The sequence below is a fragment of the Antechinus flavipes genome, chromosome 4 (genome assembly GCF_016432865.1).
Source record: "Antechinus flavipes isolate AdamAnt ecotype Samford, QLD, Australia chromosome 4, AdamAnt_v2, whole genome shotgun sequence".
Lineage (NCBI taxonomy): Eukaryota > Metazoa > Chordata > Mammalia > Dasyuromorphia > Dasyuridae > Antechinus > Antechinus flavipes.
Genome location: NC_067401.1, coordinates 349085466 through 349102526, shown reverse-complemented (window position 1 = coordinate 349102526; position 17061 = coordinate 349085466). Strand labels below are relative to the sequence as shown.

The window sequence follows — 17061 nt, the reverse complement described above, 5'->3', positions numbered from 1 at the left end:
TTAGATAAGAAGATTGTCCAGAGGCAATCAGGCAGGATATATGGGGAGTGATGGTTTGAAAAATGGCTGTAATATAAAAAGCAAAAATCATCAAGAAAAAATTTTGTAAGAAAAAATTTAATAAAGCTAATAAAAATAATATAACAAAATACATGATATGGCATTCCTAACTAGATCATACCAATATATAAGAAATGATGATACTATATAAGTTAAATTACAGATTTAATATTATTCATAGCAAACCGAGGCGGTGGGGAGAGGGGTATTTTATAGAGCAAGATATAAAACAGAAGTCATTTGAAAGAGTAAAAGAAGAATAATGAAAAAAGTTCAAATAAAAGAAAAATAATACTACTAGATCTGAAATTATACTATGTAGCTATAATTAGCAAACCTATTAGGTTATACTATGTAGCTATAATTATCAAACCTATTAGGTATGGGTTAAAAAAAATAGAAGAGTAAGTCAGTAGGATAGACCAGATAAGGATAAATAAAAACGGTTAAACTCAAAAACCTGGTGCTGAAACCCAGTTCAATATAACCTGGAAATTATCCATAAATTACCTGGAATTGTTTTCCTTTTTGACAAGAATTTCAGGGAAAATTGGAAAGTATTTTGTCAAAAATTAGGTTTGTACCAGATATCACAGTAAGTTCAAAGTGAATATGTAACCGGAATATTAAAGGTTATGCCATAAAAGTGTAGTGAAAACCAGATCATCTACTCATCACAGGTTTGGCTAGGAAGAATATTCTTAGCAATAGATGGAAGTGTAATCATAAATAAAAGATATATTTAGGGAATTTTAAAGATAAATAATTTTGATTCCATGACATTTAAAAGCTTTTGCATCAACAAAATCTAGACAACTAGGATAAGAAGAGAAGTAATTGACTGGGGGAAATTTTTGAGCAAATTTTTGCATCAAATATCTTTGATGAGAATCTAATGATCAAGAAATATAGAAGCTTATAAAATCAAAAGCCATTCTCATATGAATAAATGCTTAAAAAAAGAGAGAGAACAAAATGTTTTGAAGAAAAGAACTGCTTATTAATTATTTGAAAGATTACTCTAAATCATTCACAACAAGATGAAATCAAAACAACTTTGAATTTTCATTCAACACTCAGAAAATTAGCAAACATTAAAAATAATTCTTTTTAATGAATTATACTATTCATTGCTAGAAATGTTATAGAAAGACAGACTGAGTAGTGCATGAATGGTCCATGCTGGAAAATAGTTTGGAATTATGCTACTAAAGTGACTAAAATACCTTTTGAAACCACTGCTAACCATATGCCCTAAGGAAATCAGTGATTAAAAAAAAAGGCCTAATACCAAATCAAAAAATAAAATATTCCCTGCCCTCAGGGAACTTATATTCTTTTTTATGGTATTCTTTTGAATTTACCTTCTTCCTTTTTATTTAAATAAATTTTATTATACCTTTTGTTTTTATGTCATCTTTGATCCAAATGTATTTCACTGTCAGACTCAGATTATTAATATCAAGCAATATAAAGTGGATATGAGCTTACCCAAATTGTTCACCACTGTGATAGAAGATACCCAGCATAGAGCTCAAATCAAAAAGAGGGATCCTTATAGATGGTGAAAGTCCCTCCAGTGCTTCAGTTTGTGGACCACATTGCACTATTTGAATTGAGCCTGAAACAGTATTATAGAACCTCCTAAATGAATATTTGGCTTAACCGGTTGTTAGACTCCTAGTGTTAACTCAGTGGAATTGATACAGTGGTTATTGGTTCACACATTAGAGCAAATCCTTACAAGGTGTTAAGTCACTAGTATTGATAGAAACAATACTTAAGTTAACACCTTACATTAGAGCTCACACATCAGAAGCTCACACCTTTGAGAGTTCACACATTGGAGTTCACAAGTTCGGGAGGTTCACAAGTCAGAAACCCACAATCCCACTCTCTCAGAGGAGGAGTCAACCTTTGAGTTCACACCTTTAAGAGATCATATCTAAGAAGCTCTTAGAGCTTCAGTCAGTCAGTTGAAAAGATTGAGAGGGGAGCATCAGTTGGAGATTGAGAAGCCACGTGTCTGAGTTAAGGCAGAGGCAGAAGCAGAAGCAAAGGACTAGCAACAAGAGCTTTCGGAACCAAGGAAGGAAATAGGCCTCTAAGAAAACTAACCGGGCTATTTTGGAGGAAGCAATAAAAGATCTAAACTTTTTAATACCTGGTTGCATTTGAAGTGATGATTGATTGGAACTGAAACTAAGGCTGCCTCCACAAAACCTCCCCAAGAAACCTGCTCCCAGAGAGAAACCATCTTATATTTATACAAAAAAAGAACACTACCACAACTATTCACGTTAAAAAAAAAAAAAAAAAACCCTAAATAGATTAAGAATGTCTGTTTTCCAAACTATGTGATTATATGAACAACCCACACATGGTAAGTCATCCATCAGTACAATAAATCTTGGATGGGTCTAGAGGTAAGCAAATAAAAAAGAATCAACAGGATTATTTTGGGGAAATTATAGAGTTCTTATAACCTTCCCAACCTGTGCATTATAACAAATGCCTGTGCTTTTAATATGGCTGTTGTTCCGATATTTTTATGTTAGCTAAGTAATAGGTTGTTATATAGTCTTTGAAGAAGTGAAGTGGATGCATATCTCCCTCCACACAGAAGGGAGCAGCAAAATTGTGAGAGCAGGCTGTTGTCACTAGTGGTATTACTTTGTTTTCCTTTGTTACAAGGCAGGAAGAGTTCACTAAATATAACTGGAAATCCAAAAAATGACTATAATATAATACAAGAAGAGACAAGGAGAAAAGGGGAGCAGCAGATACAAACCTAAATCTTATTTGAACTGGTCAAAGAAGGGAAGCATACACACACACACACACACACACACACACTCTCACACTCACTCTCTCTCTCTCTCTCACACACACACACACACACTCTCACACATTCCTCTCCACAAATAAAGGGAAGGATAGAGGGAGATAATAGTCCTAAGCAAAATAAATTCATAATTTCCTCTAAAAAAATAGATTCATCTTAATAAAATTCAATATTATATTTAGGTCCAAACACTTTTATATATAATTGCTTATGGTCTCTGAGGGCCCTTCTAGGTAAAATTCTATGATCTTATTGATGAGGTATAGGGGTACAGAAGCCCTGAATCCCTCAGAAGTATATTTTGGTTTGGGACTGGTGTCATAAGGTGCCTCTAAAGAATTTATAGGTTTAGACCATTTCCAGATCAAGAGGCAAAGATTTTATTACACTATTGTCAGAAGCTAAGGTTCAAAAGAGTTTAGCAATTAACAAGGAAAGAGACACCATAACAAAGGGAAGACACTATAAGACAGGCAGAATTCCTGAAGAACTAGCTACTATGACTCTATAAAGTTTCTAAAGAACTCACCATTGTGATGTTTAGTAAGCAGGCCTAAATTCCTAAAAATGAGTTAACAGTAATTATGCCAGTGGCAGACTAATTTCTCACAAAGGAGTTAACAGAAAAAGTAGGGGAGAAATAAGTTCTTTAATAGGAGAAAATAATAACCTTGGAGGTTGACATCTACAGCTTGGCCTTCTGATTGGATACAGTGACTATGCGGGAGGGGGGGGGGGGGAGGTTATGATAATTTTGTCAATGCAAGGAATTTGACAAGAATTCAATCAGTGCCTACTGCAATCAAGACACACTTAAGGAGAAGATAATCCTATCAATTCCCTTCCTTGATTGCTACAGAAGAGAGTAGTTTGGCCTCCTGGTTTTTTTACAGTAAATTCAAGAAAAGGCTTAGTTAAGGGCAAGAAATAATTTCCCTTCCTTTGGCCCATATAGACATTGGGTTGCTAGCAGATACATTGTCTTTTAAGCCTGAGGTCTTATTCACCCCACAATTATGATTTAGATTAGTTAGGGCCTATGGTAAGAAATGCTGTTTTTATTTAATATTCTTATGATAGACTCTTTAATAAAAAAGTAAAGTACATTGAAATTGGAAGAGAGAGGTACTGGTAAACTTTTTGTTATTGAAAATGCAAAATCACAGTTGTGTCTACTTAAAGTATTTTTCATCCATATTTTTCTTTGTAGTGTTGATTCGTGAAGTGGTTGAAACTAGGTTGAATATGTTTGAACAGCTTGGAGCTAAACAGTCAGAGGTTTTACCTGATGAGAATGACAAAGATAGGGAAGAATCATTGACAGTAGGAGCTGAACCATTCATGGAGGGTTCACAACGGCCTTCACAATGGAGTTCACAATGGGGTTCACAATGGGATTCACAACGGGGTTCACAAAGATATGATTCTATGGATTCGGCATTTACCGATCAAAGGGAATCCTTTGAGAGAAGTGCATCTTTTGACCCATGAAACCAAGTGACAGCCAAACCATCAAATAATCAGGTAAGGTCATCTAGTGTTTCTCTTCCCCTAAATTAATAGAAGTTATATTCCATTAGTTTAGTGTTTTCTTACCTTAAAATTGAGCAGAGTGTCTCATTTTCAGGATGCAAATGTAATTTGGAAGGGTCCTAAGAGCCCTATCTACTGCACTACATTTTTAAGCAATCTCTTTTATAAATTTAAATGCTTCAGATACAGAATAGTATGAACTATAATTTTTCCCAAAATAGATCCTTTTAACTGATAAATGCAAAGAAGTCTTTACAAATGTTTTTTGTTGGACATTTAGTAGATACTTTATTATATTGACATAGATACATGGTGTACAATCAAATATTTCAACATTATCCATCCTGTGGATTAAGGCATGGAAATTCAGTGAGAGAAATTTAACTTTCCAGTGATATAGTATAGTTTCTTGCTACGTAGTATAGTTTACTTCTACATGAGAATGCATGCATGTGATATGAGTCATATAGAGATTCTGAGAGCTATTAGACAAATGACATGAGGTTTAAGGGAAGCAATAACATGTGGATTCAGAAAATTCACTTTTGACTTTTCTTCTCTGGTCTTAACTTCTCTAGAAACTGTGCCTCTAGAAACTACCTCCTATTAAAAGCCTTAGAAAAAATCATCTTTAGAACTAAGTTAATTTCAAGAGATAGCTGAAGTGTTCTGATAACTTCCATATCTCCCAAAAAAAATTGCTATAATGTGGTAGTGATCTATGAATATGCTTGAATGATCTTTTCCTGGAAATACTAATTTGCTTTATATATATTTATAGAGAATCCCTTTAACCTTATCTGCTGATTTCAAAGTAGTATACAAATATCAACCCATTTATCTTTCCAATTTCTTTGTAACTGAGTAATCAACAAGCATTTATTAAGCACTTATTATGTGTTGTTAGGCACTGTAAAAAGGACTTAAAAGGCAAAGCATAAAACAGCCTTTGCCTTCAAGGAACTTATGTGTAATGAGGAAGACAACACATGTAAATTAGAATATACAAGATAAATATGAAGTAAATGAAAGGTGACACTATGGAAGCTGGAGGGGCCTGGAAAAGCTTCCTGGATGAAGTGGTACATAAAGGAGATGAGAAAATATGAAAGTTTGGGATAGTGAAGATTTCAGGCATGGGGATCAAACAAAGGAAAAAACACGGAGACAGATGATGGAATAGCAAGGAACGAGTGAGTAGGATAGTATAGATTGTAGCGTACATGAAGAGGCTGTGGAGTGTAAGAAGTTCAAAAGGGCCAACTTAAGAGATTTAAATGCCAGACAAAAGGCAAGTAAGTAAAAGAGGCAATAAGGAGCCACTGGAGTTTATGCAGTAGGGTATGACATAACTAGACCTGTGCTTTAGGAAAAATCAGTTTGGCACTTTGAATGGAATATGAATTGAATTGGGAAGAAAGACCAATAAAGGAGGCTATTATAATAGTTTAAGCAAGAGATAATGAAGGCTATAACTAGGGGACTGGCAGTATGAGTACAAAGAAAAAGATGTATAATGTTGTAGAGAAAGAAATTATAATATGGCAGCCGACTAAATCTGTAGGGGAATGAGGGAAAGGATCCAAGGGTAAAATCAAGTTTTTTTAATCTGAATAACTAGAAGAATGGTAATACCTTTGACAATAATAGGGAAGTTTTGTTTTGTGTGTGCGTGTGTGTGTGTGTGTGAAAGGATGAGTTATATTAGATATGTTGCATTTGAGATCACCACCAGGTAGTTGATGACATTGAAACTGAAACATGGTACTAAGTTAATTACTACCCAGTCCCTTATTTTTTTACTGGAAGTGAAAAAACTGAGATTTATAAAGTTATTAAAGAATTTAAAACAGAACTGAGACTCAAAACCCAATAACCATTACTGGAATAATTCTAATCACTTAAACTCTTAGTTTATTCCAAATAATTGGCACTATGTCCATATGATTCACTTAGATGAGAGTCAGAAAAATTTGTAATTATAAAGGAAAATTAATGCCATCTTATTAAATAATCACTTCTATTATATCTACAAGTAAGTTCAGGCACACATGGAAGAAATACAGATTAACATTTCTCAATAATTTTAGTCTTCCTTCACCCTAACCTAATCAGTGACTTTTCCTCTTTCCTTATCAAATAAAATACAAACTCCCTAGTTTTATTTTTTGGCTCTCCAAAATTTGGTTTTCACCTTCTTTATAACTTTATTCCATAACTCTCACAGCCAAATCAGAGTATTAGTTTAGAGAACTCTCACAGCTAAATCAGAGTATTAGTTTATTCTCTAAACTCAAAATAGCATCTCCTATCTTTTCATATGCTCACTAATAATTTTCCATTCTCAGAAAGACTCAGTCCTTTGCCTTTCAGAGTCTTTTGACTTCAAGTTTTATTTAGGTACCTCTTTTGATTTCTTTCACCTGTTCATGCTTTCTTCTGCTCATTTAAGTTCACTGTAGTATCTCCCCATCCAAATAGAAGCTACATTAGAGCAAAAACTGTATATTGTTTGTCTTCGTGATCCCCATGCTCAGCATAATATAGATACATAATAGGCATTTAATAAATATTTGTTGAAATGAATTGAATCCCGTATTTATACATCTGACAGCTACCCTTGTTTAAACCAGATAGGTCAGATTTTTATAATCCTACAGATCATTTAGTTCATTTGAATTTATTTCCAAATAAAATGTCATGCCAGGTTGAATTGAAGCAGAGTGAAATATTTATTTCATTCTAGTGAAAATTATGACTAAAACATAAGAAACATGTTATACAATAACAATCTTTTTCAAAATCGATGTTTCTCATTGTTGTCTTAATAACTTATGATCCTCTTGTTTTCTTCCTTTATATATTTTGCTTATTAAAATTATCTTATCTATTTTCTTATTTATTTACAATAAACATTGACTTTCCTTATAATTAACTTTAAATTAAACTTTATTAAAGTTAATTAAAAATCGACTTCTATGGACAATCAGCATTGGCATTGGCATAGAAGCCGAATGAAGTTTATCGATAGTTATCACTAGATATCAGTAAAACTCAGAAAAGTAAAATAAATCACCCTGTCATAGAATTCATAGTATAATTTCAAAAAAGAGACATTGAGAGAAAGAAGTTTTCAAAATTCATCTCCCAAGGGATCCAAACTCCATTAAAGTTTGTATTTTGCCACAGAGTTATTTGCCAACTTCAGTTTGTCACTGAGCAATACCAAATAATAGGACCCTGACCTACCCATTTCCTAAACTACTAAGCAGAATCATATTCTTAATTAGTCATGAACTCTTAGCTTGTTCATAATCTGACAGGTAAATTTGATAAATTCTTCCATATTCTTCTAATTTATGTCATCCTTTATGTAATTATGCACCCATTTGGAATAAATTATGTACCCATTTGGAATTTTTCTTTGGTAAATGGCATGGGATGTTGGCATATTCAAAGTCTCTTTCATACTACTTTCCAGGTTTTCCAATGGTTTTTGTGAATAATGAATACATATACCAAGGTACGATGGTATACCAGATAGAGCACCAGCCCTAGAGTCAGGAGGACCAGAGTTCAAATCCAATCTCAGATACTTACTGAATATGTGACCTCTTGATCAAATCATTTAACATCAATTGCCTACAAAAAAAATACATATCTAATTTGTTCTACTGATCAATCTCTTTATTTTTTACCTAGTACCAAATTATTTTGACAATTCCAATTTTATAGTATGATTTTGGGATTAGACCCATATCTCATATTTTTTATTGATTGTGTTCTAGTGACTTATTTTATCTCCATGTGTTATCTTTCTATCTCAAGTGTGTTTCTTCCGGTTTCTAATTCATTCTGTCTTCTTCCCTTTTATGGATAAGTTCATGCCATTTACATTTACAGTTATGACTACCCTCTTTCTTATACTTTTCTTTCTCTCTTTTTTTTCCTACCTTCTCTTTAAGAAATTGTTCTATTTCTGACTAATCCCTCCTTTAATCTATCCTCCTTCTTATACCAGTTTTTTCCCCCTTAATCCCTTTTCCCACATGTTTCTTGGTTAGGTAAAATATATTTCTGTATCTAATCCTGTATGTATTATTCTTTCTTTTGACCTTTCTTCGACTTCATATAAGAATAAAAGGCAAGTATTGCCCATTTTCCCACTCCCTTCTCCTTGTTGTATAGATTCCTACTTAGGCCCCTCTCCCATTTATATGAGATAGTTTTCCCCATTCTTTCTCTCTCTTTCTCCTTCTTTTGTTCTTGACTTTTAGGTTTTATGTTAGTACTCTACACGTGTCTGTTGAAAAAAGTTTGACCTATGCTTCTATACTGATGCTTTCCTAGTTCATTTTGGCTTTCAAGTTTCAGTGCCTCCAAAGTAGTGTGTCTGAGGAAAGTTCTGTTCATTGGCCTCCTGATATGAACTCTGCAAATTCTTAATCCAGGTTTGAATCTTTTGGTTTATTCTTGGTTGGAACTTCCAGTAGATTGTTGGAGAACTCAAGTCATTGTTAACTCATTGAAAGAGGTCCTGCATTGTCATAGACTCTCATTGGTCTAGAGTTCTGACTTGGTTATTCCACTGCAGGTTTGCACTCTGAGCTAAAAGTTAAAATTGAATCAAGGCTCTATTCCTGGAATAGAAGTTTTTATTTTCAATCTTACTAATCTCACCTTTGATTTTTCAGGATTTCCAATTTAGTGTTCAATTGGGATTTTTCTAGGTTTTTTTTTTTTTTTTTTTTTTTACATTCCTAATTCATTATCTGTTCTTTTTCTATTTTGCTAATATAAGAATTTGGGGAAATATATTTTCCTTTCTGTTAAGCTTCAGTTGCATTCCATAAATTTTGGTATGTTGTCTCATTGTTGTCATTCTCCTTAATGAAATTATTGTTTCTCTGATTTGTTCTTTGACTCACTTATTCTTTAGATTATTTAGTTTCCAATTGATTTTAAAACTATCTTTCTAGCATCCTTTGTTGATTGTAATTTTTATTACATTAAATATTTCTGTCTTTCTACATTTTTGAAATTTTTATGCCCTATTGCATAATCAGTTTTTGTGTAGGTGCCATGCACTGCTAAGAAAAAGAAGATAAAAGATTACAGAAAATCATCCCCAGGATAATATACTATGACCAAGTAGGATTTATACCAGGAATGCAGGGCTGGTTCAATATTAAGAAAACTATTAGCATAATTGACTATATCAATAAACAAACAAACAAAAACCATATGATCATCTCAATAGATGCAGAAAAAGCATTTGATAAAATCCAACATCCATTCCTAATAAAAACACTAGAGAGCATAGGAATAAATGGACTTTTCCTTAAAATAGTCAGGAGCATATATTTAAAACCTTCAGTAAGCATCATATGCAATGGGAAAAACTGGAACCTTTCCCAGTAAGATCTGGAGTGAAGCAAGGTTGCCCACTATCACCATTATTATTCAATATTGTATTAGAAACACTAGCCTCTGCAATAAGAGTCAAGAAAGAGATTAAAGGAATTAGAGTAGGCAATGAGGAAACCAAACTATCACTCTTTGCAGATGAGATGATGGTATACCTAGAGAACCCCAGAGATTCTACTAAAGTAGAATCTAATTCATAATTTTAGCAAAATAGCAGGATACAAAATAAATCCCCATAAATCCTCAGCATTTTTATACATCACCAACAAAATCCAACAGCAAGAGATACAAAGAGAAATTCCATTCAAAATAACTGTTGATAGCATAAAATATTTGGGAATCTATCTACCAAAGGAAAGTCAGGAATTATATGAGCAAAATTACAAAAAAGTTTCCACACAAATAAAGTCAGACTTAAATAATTGGAAAAATATTAAGTGCTCTTGGATAGGCCAAGTGAATATAATAAAGATGACAATACTCCCTAAACTAATCTATTTATTTAGTGCTATACCAATCAGACTTCCAAGAAAATATTTTAATGATCTAGAAAAAATAACAAAATTCATATGGAACAATAAAAAGTCGAGAATCTCAAGGGAATTAATGAAAAAAAATCAAATGAAGGTGGCCTAGCTGTACCTGATCTAAAATTATATTATAAAGCAGCAGTCACCAAAACCATTTGGTATTGGCTAAGAAATAGATTAGTAGTTGATTAGTGGAAAAGGATAGGTTCACAAGACAGAATAGTCAACTATAGCAATCTAGTGTTTGACAAACCCAAAGATCCTAACTTTTGGGATAAGAATTCATTATTTGATAAAAACTGCTGGGATAACTGGAAATTAGTATGGCAGAAATTAGGCATGGACCCACACTTAACACCATATACCAAGATAAGATCCAAATGAGGCATAAAGAACGAGATTATAAATAAATTAGAGGAACATAGGATAGTTTATCTCCTTGTGGAGCTTATCAGACTTGTGGAGGAAAAAGAAATTTGTGACCAAAGATGAACTAGAGACCATTACTGATCACAAAATAGAAAATTTTGATTACATCAAATTAAAAAGCCTTGTACAAACAAAACTAATGCAAACAAGATTAGAAGGGAAGCAACAAACTGGGGAAACATCTTTACAGTTAAAGGTTCTGATAAAGGCCTCATTTCCAAAATATATAGAGAACTGACTCAAATTTATAAAAAATCAAGCCATTCTCCAATTGATAAATGGTCAAAGGATATGAACAGACAATTTTCAGATGATGAAATTGAAACTATTACCACTCATATAAAAGAGTGTTCCAAATCATTATTGATCAGATAAATGCAAATTAAGACAACTCTGAGATACCACTACACACCTGTCAGATTGGCTAAGATGACAGGAAAAAATAATGATGAATGTTGGAGGGGATGCGGGAAAACTGGGACACTAATGCATTGTTGGTGGAGTTGTGAACGAATCCAACCCTTCTGGAGAACAATCTGGAATTATGCCCAAAAAGTTATCAAACTGTGCATACCCTTTGATCCAGCAGTGCTACTACTGGGCTTATACCCCAAAGAGATACTAAAGAAGGGAAAGGGACCTGTATGTGCCAAAATGTTTGTGGCAGCCCTGTTTGTAGTGGCTAAAAACTGGAAATTGAATGGATACCCATCAATTGGAGAATGGCTGGGTAAATTGTAGTATATGAATGTTATGGATTATTATTGTCCTGTAAGAAATGACCAGCAGGATGAATACAGAGAGGCTTAGAGAGACTTAAATGAATTGATGCAGAGTGAAATGATAGAACCAGGAGATCATTATACACTTCAACAACGATATTATATGAGGATGTATTCTGATGGAAGTGGATTTCTTTGACAAAGAGACCTAACTGAGTTTCAGTTGATAAATGATGGACAGAAGCAGCTACACCCAAAGAAAGAACACTGGGAAATGAATGTGAACTTATTTGCATTTTTGTTTTTCTTCCTGGGTTATTTTTACCTTCTGAATCCAATTCTCCCTGTGCAACAAGAGAACTGTTCCGTTCTGCAAACATATATTGTATCTAGGATATACTGCAACATAGCTAACATATATAGGACTGCTTGCCATCTAGGGGAGGGAGTAGAGGGAGGGAGGGGAAAAATCGGAACAGAAACGAGTGCAGAGGATAATGTTGTAAAAAAAAAAAAAAAAAATTACCCTGGCATGGATTCTGTCAATATAAAGTTATTATTAAATAAAATAAATATTAAAAAAAAGAAAAGAAAAAGAAGATATATTCTGACATGGTTTGCCATTTCCTTCTGCAGTGCAGTAAGGCAAATAGAGATAAAGCAACTTGTCCAGTGTCAATACAGCTGGTAAGTTTCTGCGACCAGGTTTGAACTCTGATCTTCTGCCCACAGGCCCCAACTCTCTTATCCATTGAGCTACCTGGCTGCCTCCATAAAAGAATTAATCTACATATGTGGATCTGTGAATTGGTCATCTGTGTATGTGAAGGAGATAGGGTAGAGAAGTAGGCAATGTGAAATGAATAATTTGAGGAAGGTAAGGTATGAGGGAATATTAATCTATATGCTGAAATACCTTAGTATGAAGGTAGGTATTGGGGAAGCAGGCACTGAGCTCATTGAGGAGAGAAGAAAAATCTTGGAGACTAGTAATCAAGCAGTTGCCAAAATTTTGATCCACTGAAACTCAGAGGCAAAAAAGGTTCCTGAGTAATGGTGGGAGAGGGAGAGTCTAGAAGGATCTGTGTAGCCCAAGGAATATTCTAGCTCCCCTCCCCTGAACCATTGAATTAGAGTGAAGTGCAGCCAGTGCTGAAAAGAGAAGACAAAGAGATTTTTTATGAAAGAAAATCCAAGTCTCAGCAAGAGCCAGAAGATGGAAAATGTTGAAAAGAAAAAGATCCCAAATGAAAGTATAGGATTCCCCCCCCCCTTGTTTGATTGTTTTGACCTAAGGAGCAATTACTCGAGCGAACATAGAAGAATTCATGGGGAGATTTGCTTTGGGATGTGGTGAAAAAGAAGGGAAGAGAGATGATAATAAAGGATATGGTAGTGGAAGATGGGAAATGGTATTTGAGAGATAGCTGATGCTGTTTCACAATCACTGAGACTGAAAAAGATAACCAGGGAAGAACTTGTTCATCAGTATCTGTACAACTTTGATCTCGGGGTGGATTTTCAGGGTCCTACACAATTCAAGTGAGGGACTAAAGGAATGATGTTAACCACCTTTCCCTAAGGAGGAGACCAGGCTGAAGGCAGTTGTGTTTCTCCTTTTCCATTGGAGGTAAGAGTGCTCAATAGAATGCTGTTTCTCCTCTTCCATCAGAAGGCTAGATAACAAGCAAGAAATGCGACCTCATGAAATGGCACTCTTTCTTCTTACCACAACACTAGGACCCTCATGCAATGGAAGGGTATCTCTCTTCTTTCCTCAGGAGCTGAAGACCAATCAGCTCCCAAGAAGCATGGTGTAACAACATGGCACCTTTTCTTCTCACTACAGAAGCAGTTTGGCAAGGATCATAAAAAGGAAAAACAATGAGTTATTGGGCGGCTATTAGAAGTCAGGCACACTGATACACCATTGTGGATCCATGAATTGATCTAGCTGTTCTGCAGAATGATGTGAAACTGTAACTGCGAAGACACTCAACTGTGAATGTTGACCTGTACCACAAAAGGATCAAAGGAAGAGGGGAAAGGACCCAAAGGCATCACAGATACCTAAAGGTCTGTGAGAAGAAGAAGCTCCTAGAGAACAGGAATTCAATTAAGTCTAATTATACTTGTATATTCTTGTTGGTTTTGTGAGTAATTTACTTGTGCCTGGAAAGCAAGATTGTCTAGTGACTACAGTGGTCTCAAAGCCAAAGGGGTTTGCTGTTTAGCATTTAACTCACAATGAACCATCTATTCCCCTTAAAATTATGAGAGAAAAATATTTTTTAAATTAGAATAGTATTCTGCCTATTTCTCTACATTTCCTTCTCTTGTCTATGTATTTTAAGAGATTTTTTTTTAATATTTTTAAAGCAAAACTATACTTTTTACACATTTCCTTTTGCTACATATGTAGGCTTATTGTGGGCATTCAGCAAATTTTTTAATTTGTTAAAAAATGCCATATACAAAGATATTATATCAAAAATTCTCAAAGAATAAAAATAAATTCAAATAATAACTAGTGTACATGACAAAGTAGAGTGATCATTTCTTTTCAAACAGTAGATGAACCATATCGTATTTTCCTCTAGTGAGTTCACTGAAGGTACATTGTCAAAATTCCCACATTCCAGTTACAATAATTTTGAGGCCCATCTGATCAAAAAGTAAAGTAAATGATGGTTTTCTAGAGCACTGATCATGTCCTGTTTCTAGTGATTAGATTGGATGAAATCTCACAAAGGACTCTTAGATTATAGAGATGATAGGATTGAAAGAAACCTATATTTCAGGTAGAACCATGTCTTAATTATCTCTAGTAGATTAGAATGTAAGGCATGATTATTGGTTTGTGTTGGGAATTAAGATTAAACATCTGTTTTCTTCCTTTTAACCTTATTTAAAGCTTCTTGAACTTCTAATAAGTATTACCTTCGAACAATCATAGTCTTTAGGAAGTTATTTAACATTTTGTACCTGTGTTACTTTTTTTCTTAATACTTTTTGAAATGCTTACATTACCCTATTTCATTCGATCCTGACAAATTTATCAGTACCATATATGTACAATATCTGACATATAAACTGTATCACCGTGTGTGTGTATGTGTGTGTAAAACTCATGTGGCAGATAAGAAACTAAGGCATAAAATAGTTAAGAAAGATACTGTTATTTTGACTAAAGACTCATCAGGACTGGGAATATAACTACCTTCTAAATCATAATACAGTATTCTTTCCTTCTTCGTTGATTCTATTGATCTTATTCATATATTGGTATAAGTTGCAGGTTATCTATATCTTCCTTATCCTGTGGAGCTCTTATCTGCAGTCATCCATATACCCCAGCAGATTCACCCAACCATGCTAGAAGCCTTTCTTTAGGTTGCTACATTTTGTGGATACTACTAATAGATTCTGGCTGTTCATCTGTTACCCTTGTTCTCAACACCGACCAGTTCAGCTCCTTTTCTGATCATATATTGTCATTATATTCTACTATGCATCACTCTTAAAATACAATTCTTTTATTTCTTTTTTGCTACAATATGACTAAGAGACAGTATATGTGAGATTCTTAACTTTTTTTAAAAGTTCTTTTGTTATCTGGTGAAGCCTATGGATCTCTTCTCAAAATAATTCATTGATTCAAAATACATAAAATTACAAAGGAAATCAGTTGAAATACAGTTGAAAAAATTGTACTGAAATAAAGTTATAAAAATAACCTTTTTAAATTCACTGATGCCAAGCTAAGAGTTCCTTATATAAGCTACAAAACAAAAGAAAAAAAAAATAGCTGCAAACTCTTGATTTTCTGGTTAAATTAGGGAAAATAAATAAAGCATAATTTAAAAATCTAAACTAATTATGTAATTGCAATTTAAATCTCAGATTTTTAGAATATTTGTTAAATAGAAGCAAAATAGACCAGAGTTTTGTATTTTTTCTCCCCTATTCAGAGTTGATTTCTTCACTAATTAAGAGTTTACTATGTGTGTGTATATATGTATGCATGTATGTAGACACATAACATGGTATATCTATGTGTATGTAGAAGTGTAATAATATCTTTAAGGAAATAAAAAAGAATAAAAAACAAATTTTATTCTATAGCAACATATAGTATTTGAAGAAATATAATGTTCAGATTCCTGAAAAGTTAAACAAAAACATTAAGTGCCAAAAACCATAGTACAGAAACAAAAGCAAAGGCTTATCACTAGAGAATGACTGAAAAAACATGAAAATGGAATATTTTGGCTAGAAAGAAATTTCAGGAGCATGTAAAGAAGCATGGAAAAATATTTGTGTTAGAACTTATTTTACATAGCATATAATTTATAATAATTAATATATGATGTTAGCTATAAGATTCAGAGTGAATAAACAGAAACAAAAATATACATAGTCTATAGGACAGTCACAAAACTTTCTAAATTAAAGGATCTCTAAAAGGAAACTGAACTCTGACTAACTGAAAAACTCTGATGGTCTTAGAAAGAAAATAACAAGAACAAAGAGGCAGGAGACTACTTGTGATAAAATATTATATGCATCTGAAGAAACAGAGGCCAAGGAGGTGAAATGACTTGAACAAGGCCACCTAAGCAATAAGTGGCAGTGCCAGGATTCAGACTTAAGTCCTCCAACTTCTAGGCCAACACTTTTCACCTGCATTCTGTTGTCTAGTATCATCTTCACAGTTAATTCCTGTGGCTTATCATCTAATCAAGTTCCATGAACAATTTATGTAAACTATTAAGATGATCTAAATGTTGACAGTCTTCACTTTTATTATGTAAGTAAAAATCACACTTGATTTAAAAGCATATAAACAGGATGTTTCTAAAAACCATTTTAAGTATTTAAGTAGCCTAGATATTTTATTTTATTTTTATTGATGGTTTTTGTTTTTACATTGCATCTATTTCCAAATATATCCCTTCCCCCATTCCCTTCTCACAGGGAACTATCCTTTGAAGCAAAGATTTTAAAAGAGGGGGGGAAAGCCATTCAGCAAAATTAAGCAACACATTCATGATATCTGAAAATATCAGTTTTCCCCACCTTTAATCCTCCTTTTCAGTGCATTGTCTCAAATCTCCTTGAAGGCCAGATTTTGTCATTATAATTATACAACATTCTATTTCTTTTTTTTCTTTTCATTTATTTACATTGTTTATAGCCATTGTGTATATATTGTCTTGATTCTGCTTATTTCACTGTATATCACTTCATATCAGACTTCCTATGCTTCTCTGAATTCTTCATGTTGGTCCTTTTACATCTGAGTTTCACAATTATTTTAACTAGGACCCAAATAAAGGATACCCACTTTGCTTCCAGGTCTTTGCTACCACAAAAAGTGTTGCTAAGAATTTTTTTGGCATATATGGGATTTATCTTTTTGTTACTGTCTACCTTGGGTCATGTCTAATAGTAAACTCTTTAGACTGAAGGGTATGAACATTTTGGTCACCATTTTTAAAAAAGTATATTCCAA

General features: G+C 33.5%; 1 protein-coding gene across 8 annotated transcripts in view; it reads left to right on the top strand.

The window, feature by feature from the left end:
- RSPH3 (radial spoke head 3) overlaps window positions 1-17061 on the top strand; it is a 143133-nt gene that overhangs the window by 66701 nt on the left and 59371 nt on the right. For 7 of the 8 annotated variants that reach the window (XR_007953663.1, XR_007953662.1, XR_007953664.1 and 4 more), the window contains one exon: window positions 4116-4429. Coding sequence is in view for 5 of the 8 variants with exons in the window: in XM_051998019.1 (XP_051853979.1) it covers window positions 4116-4396 (281 nt within the window). In the remaining 3 variants the exon portion in view is untranslated. Of the gene's footprint in view, window positions 1-4115; window positions 4430-13395; window positions 13828-17061 lie in introns of those variants that run through there. The other variant, XM_051998020.1, reaches the window with a different exon arrangement.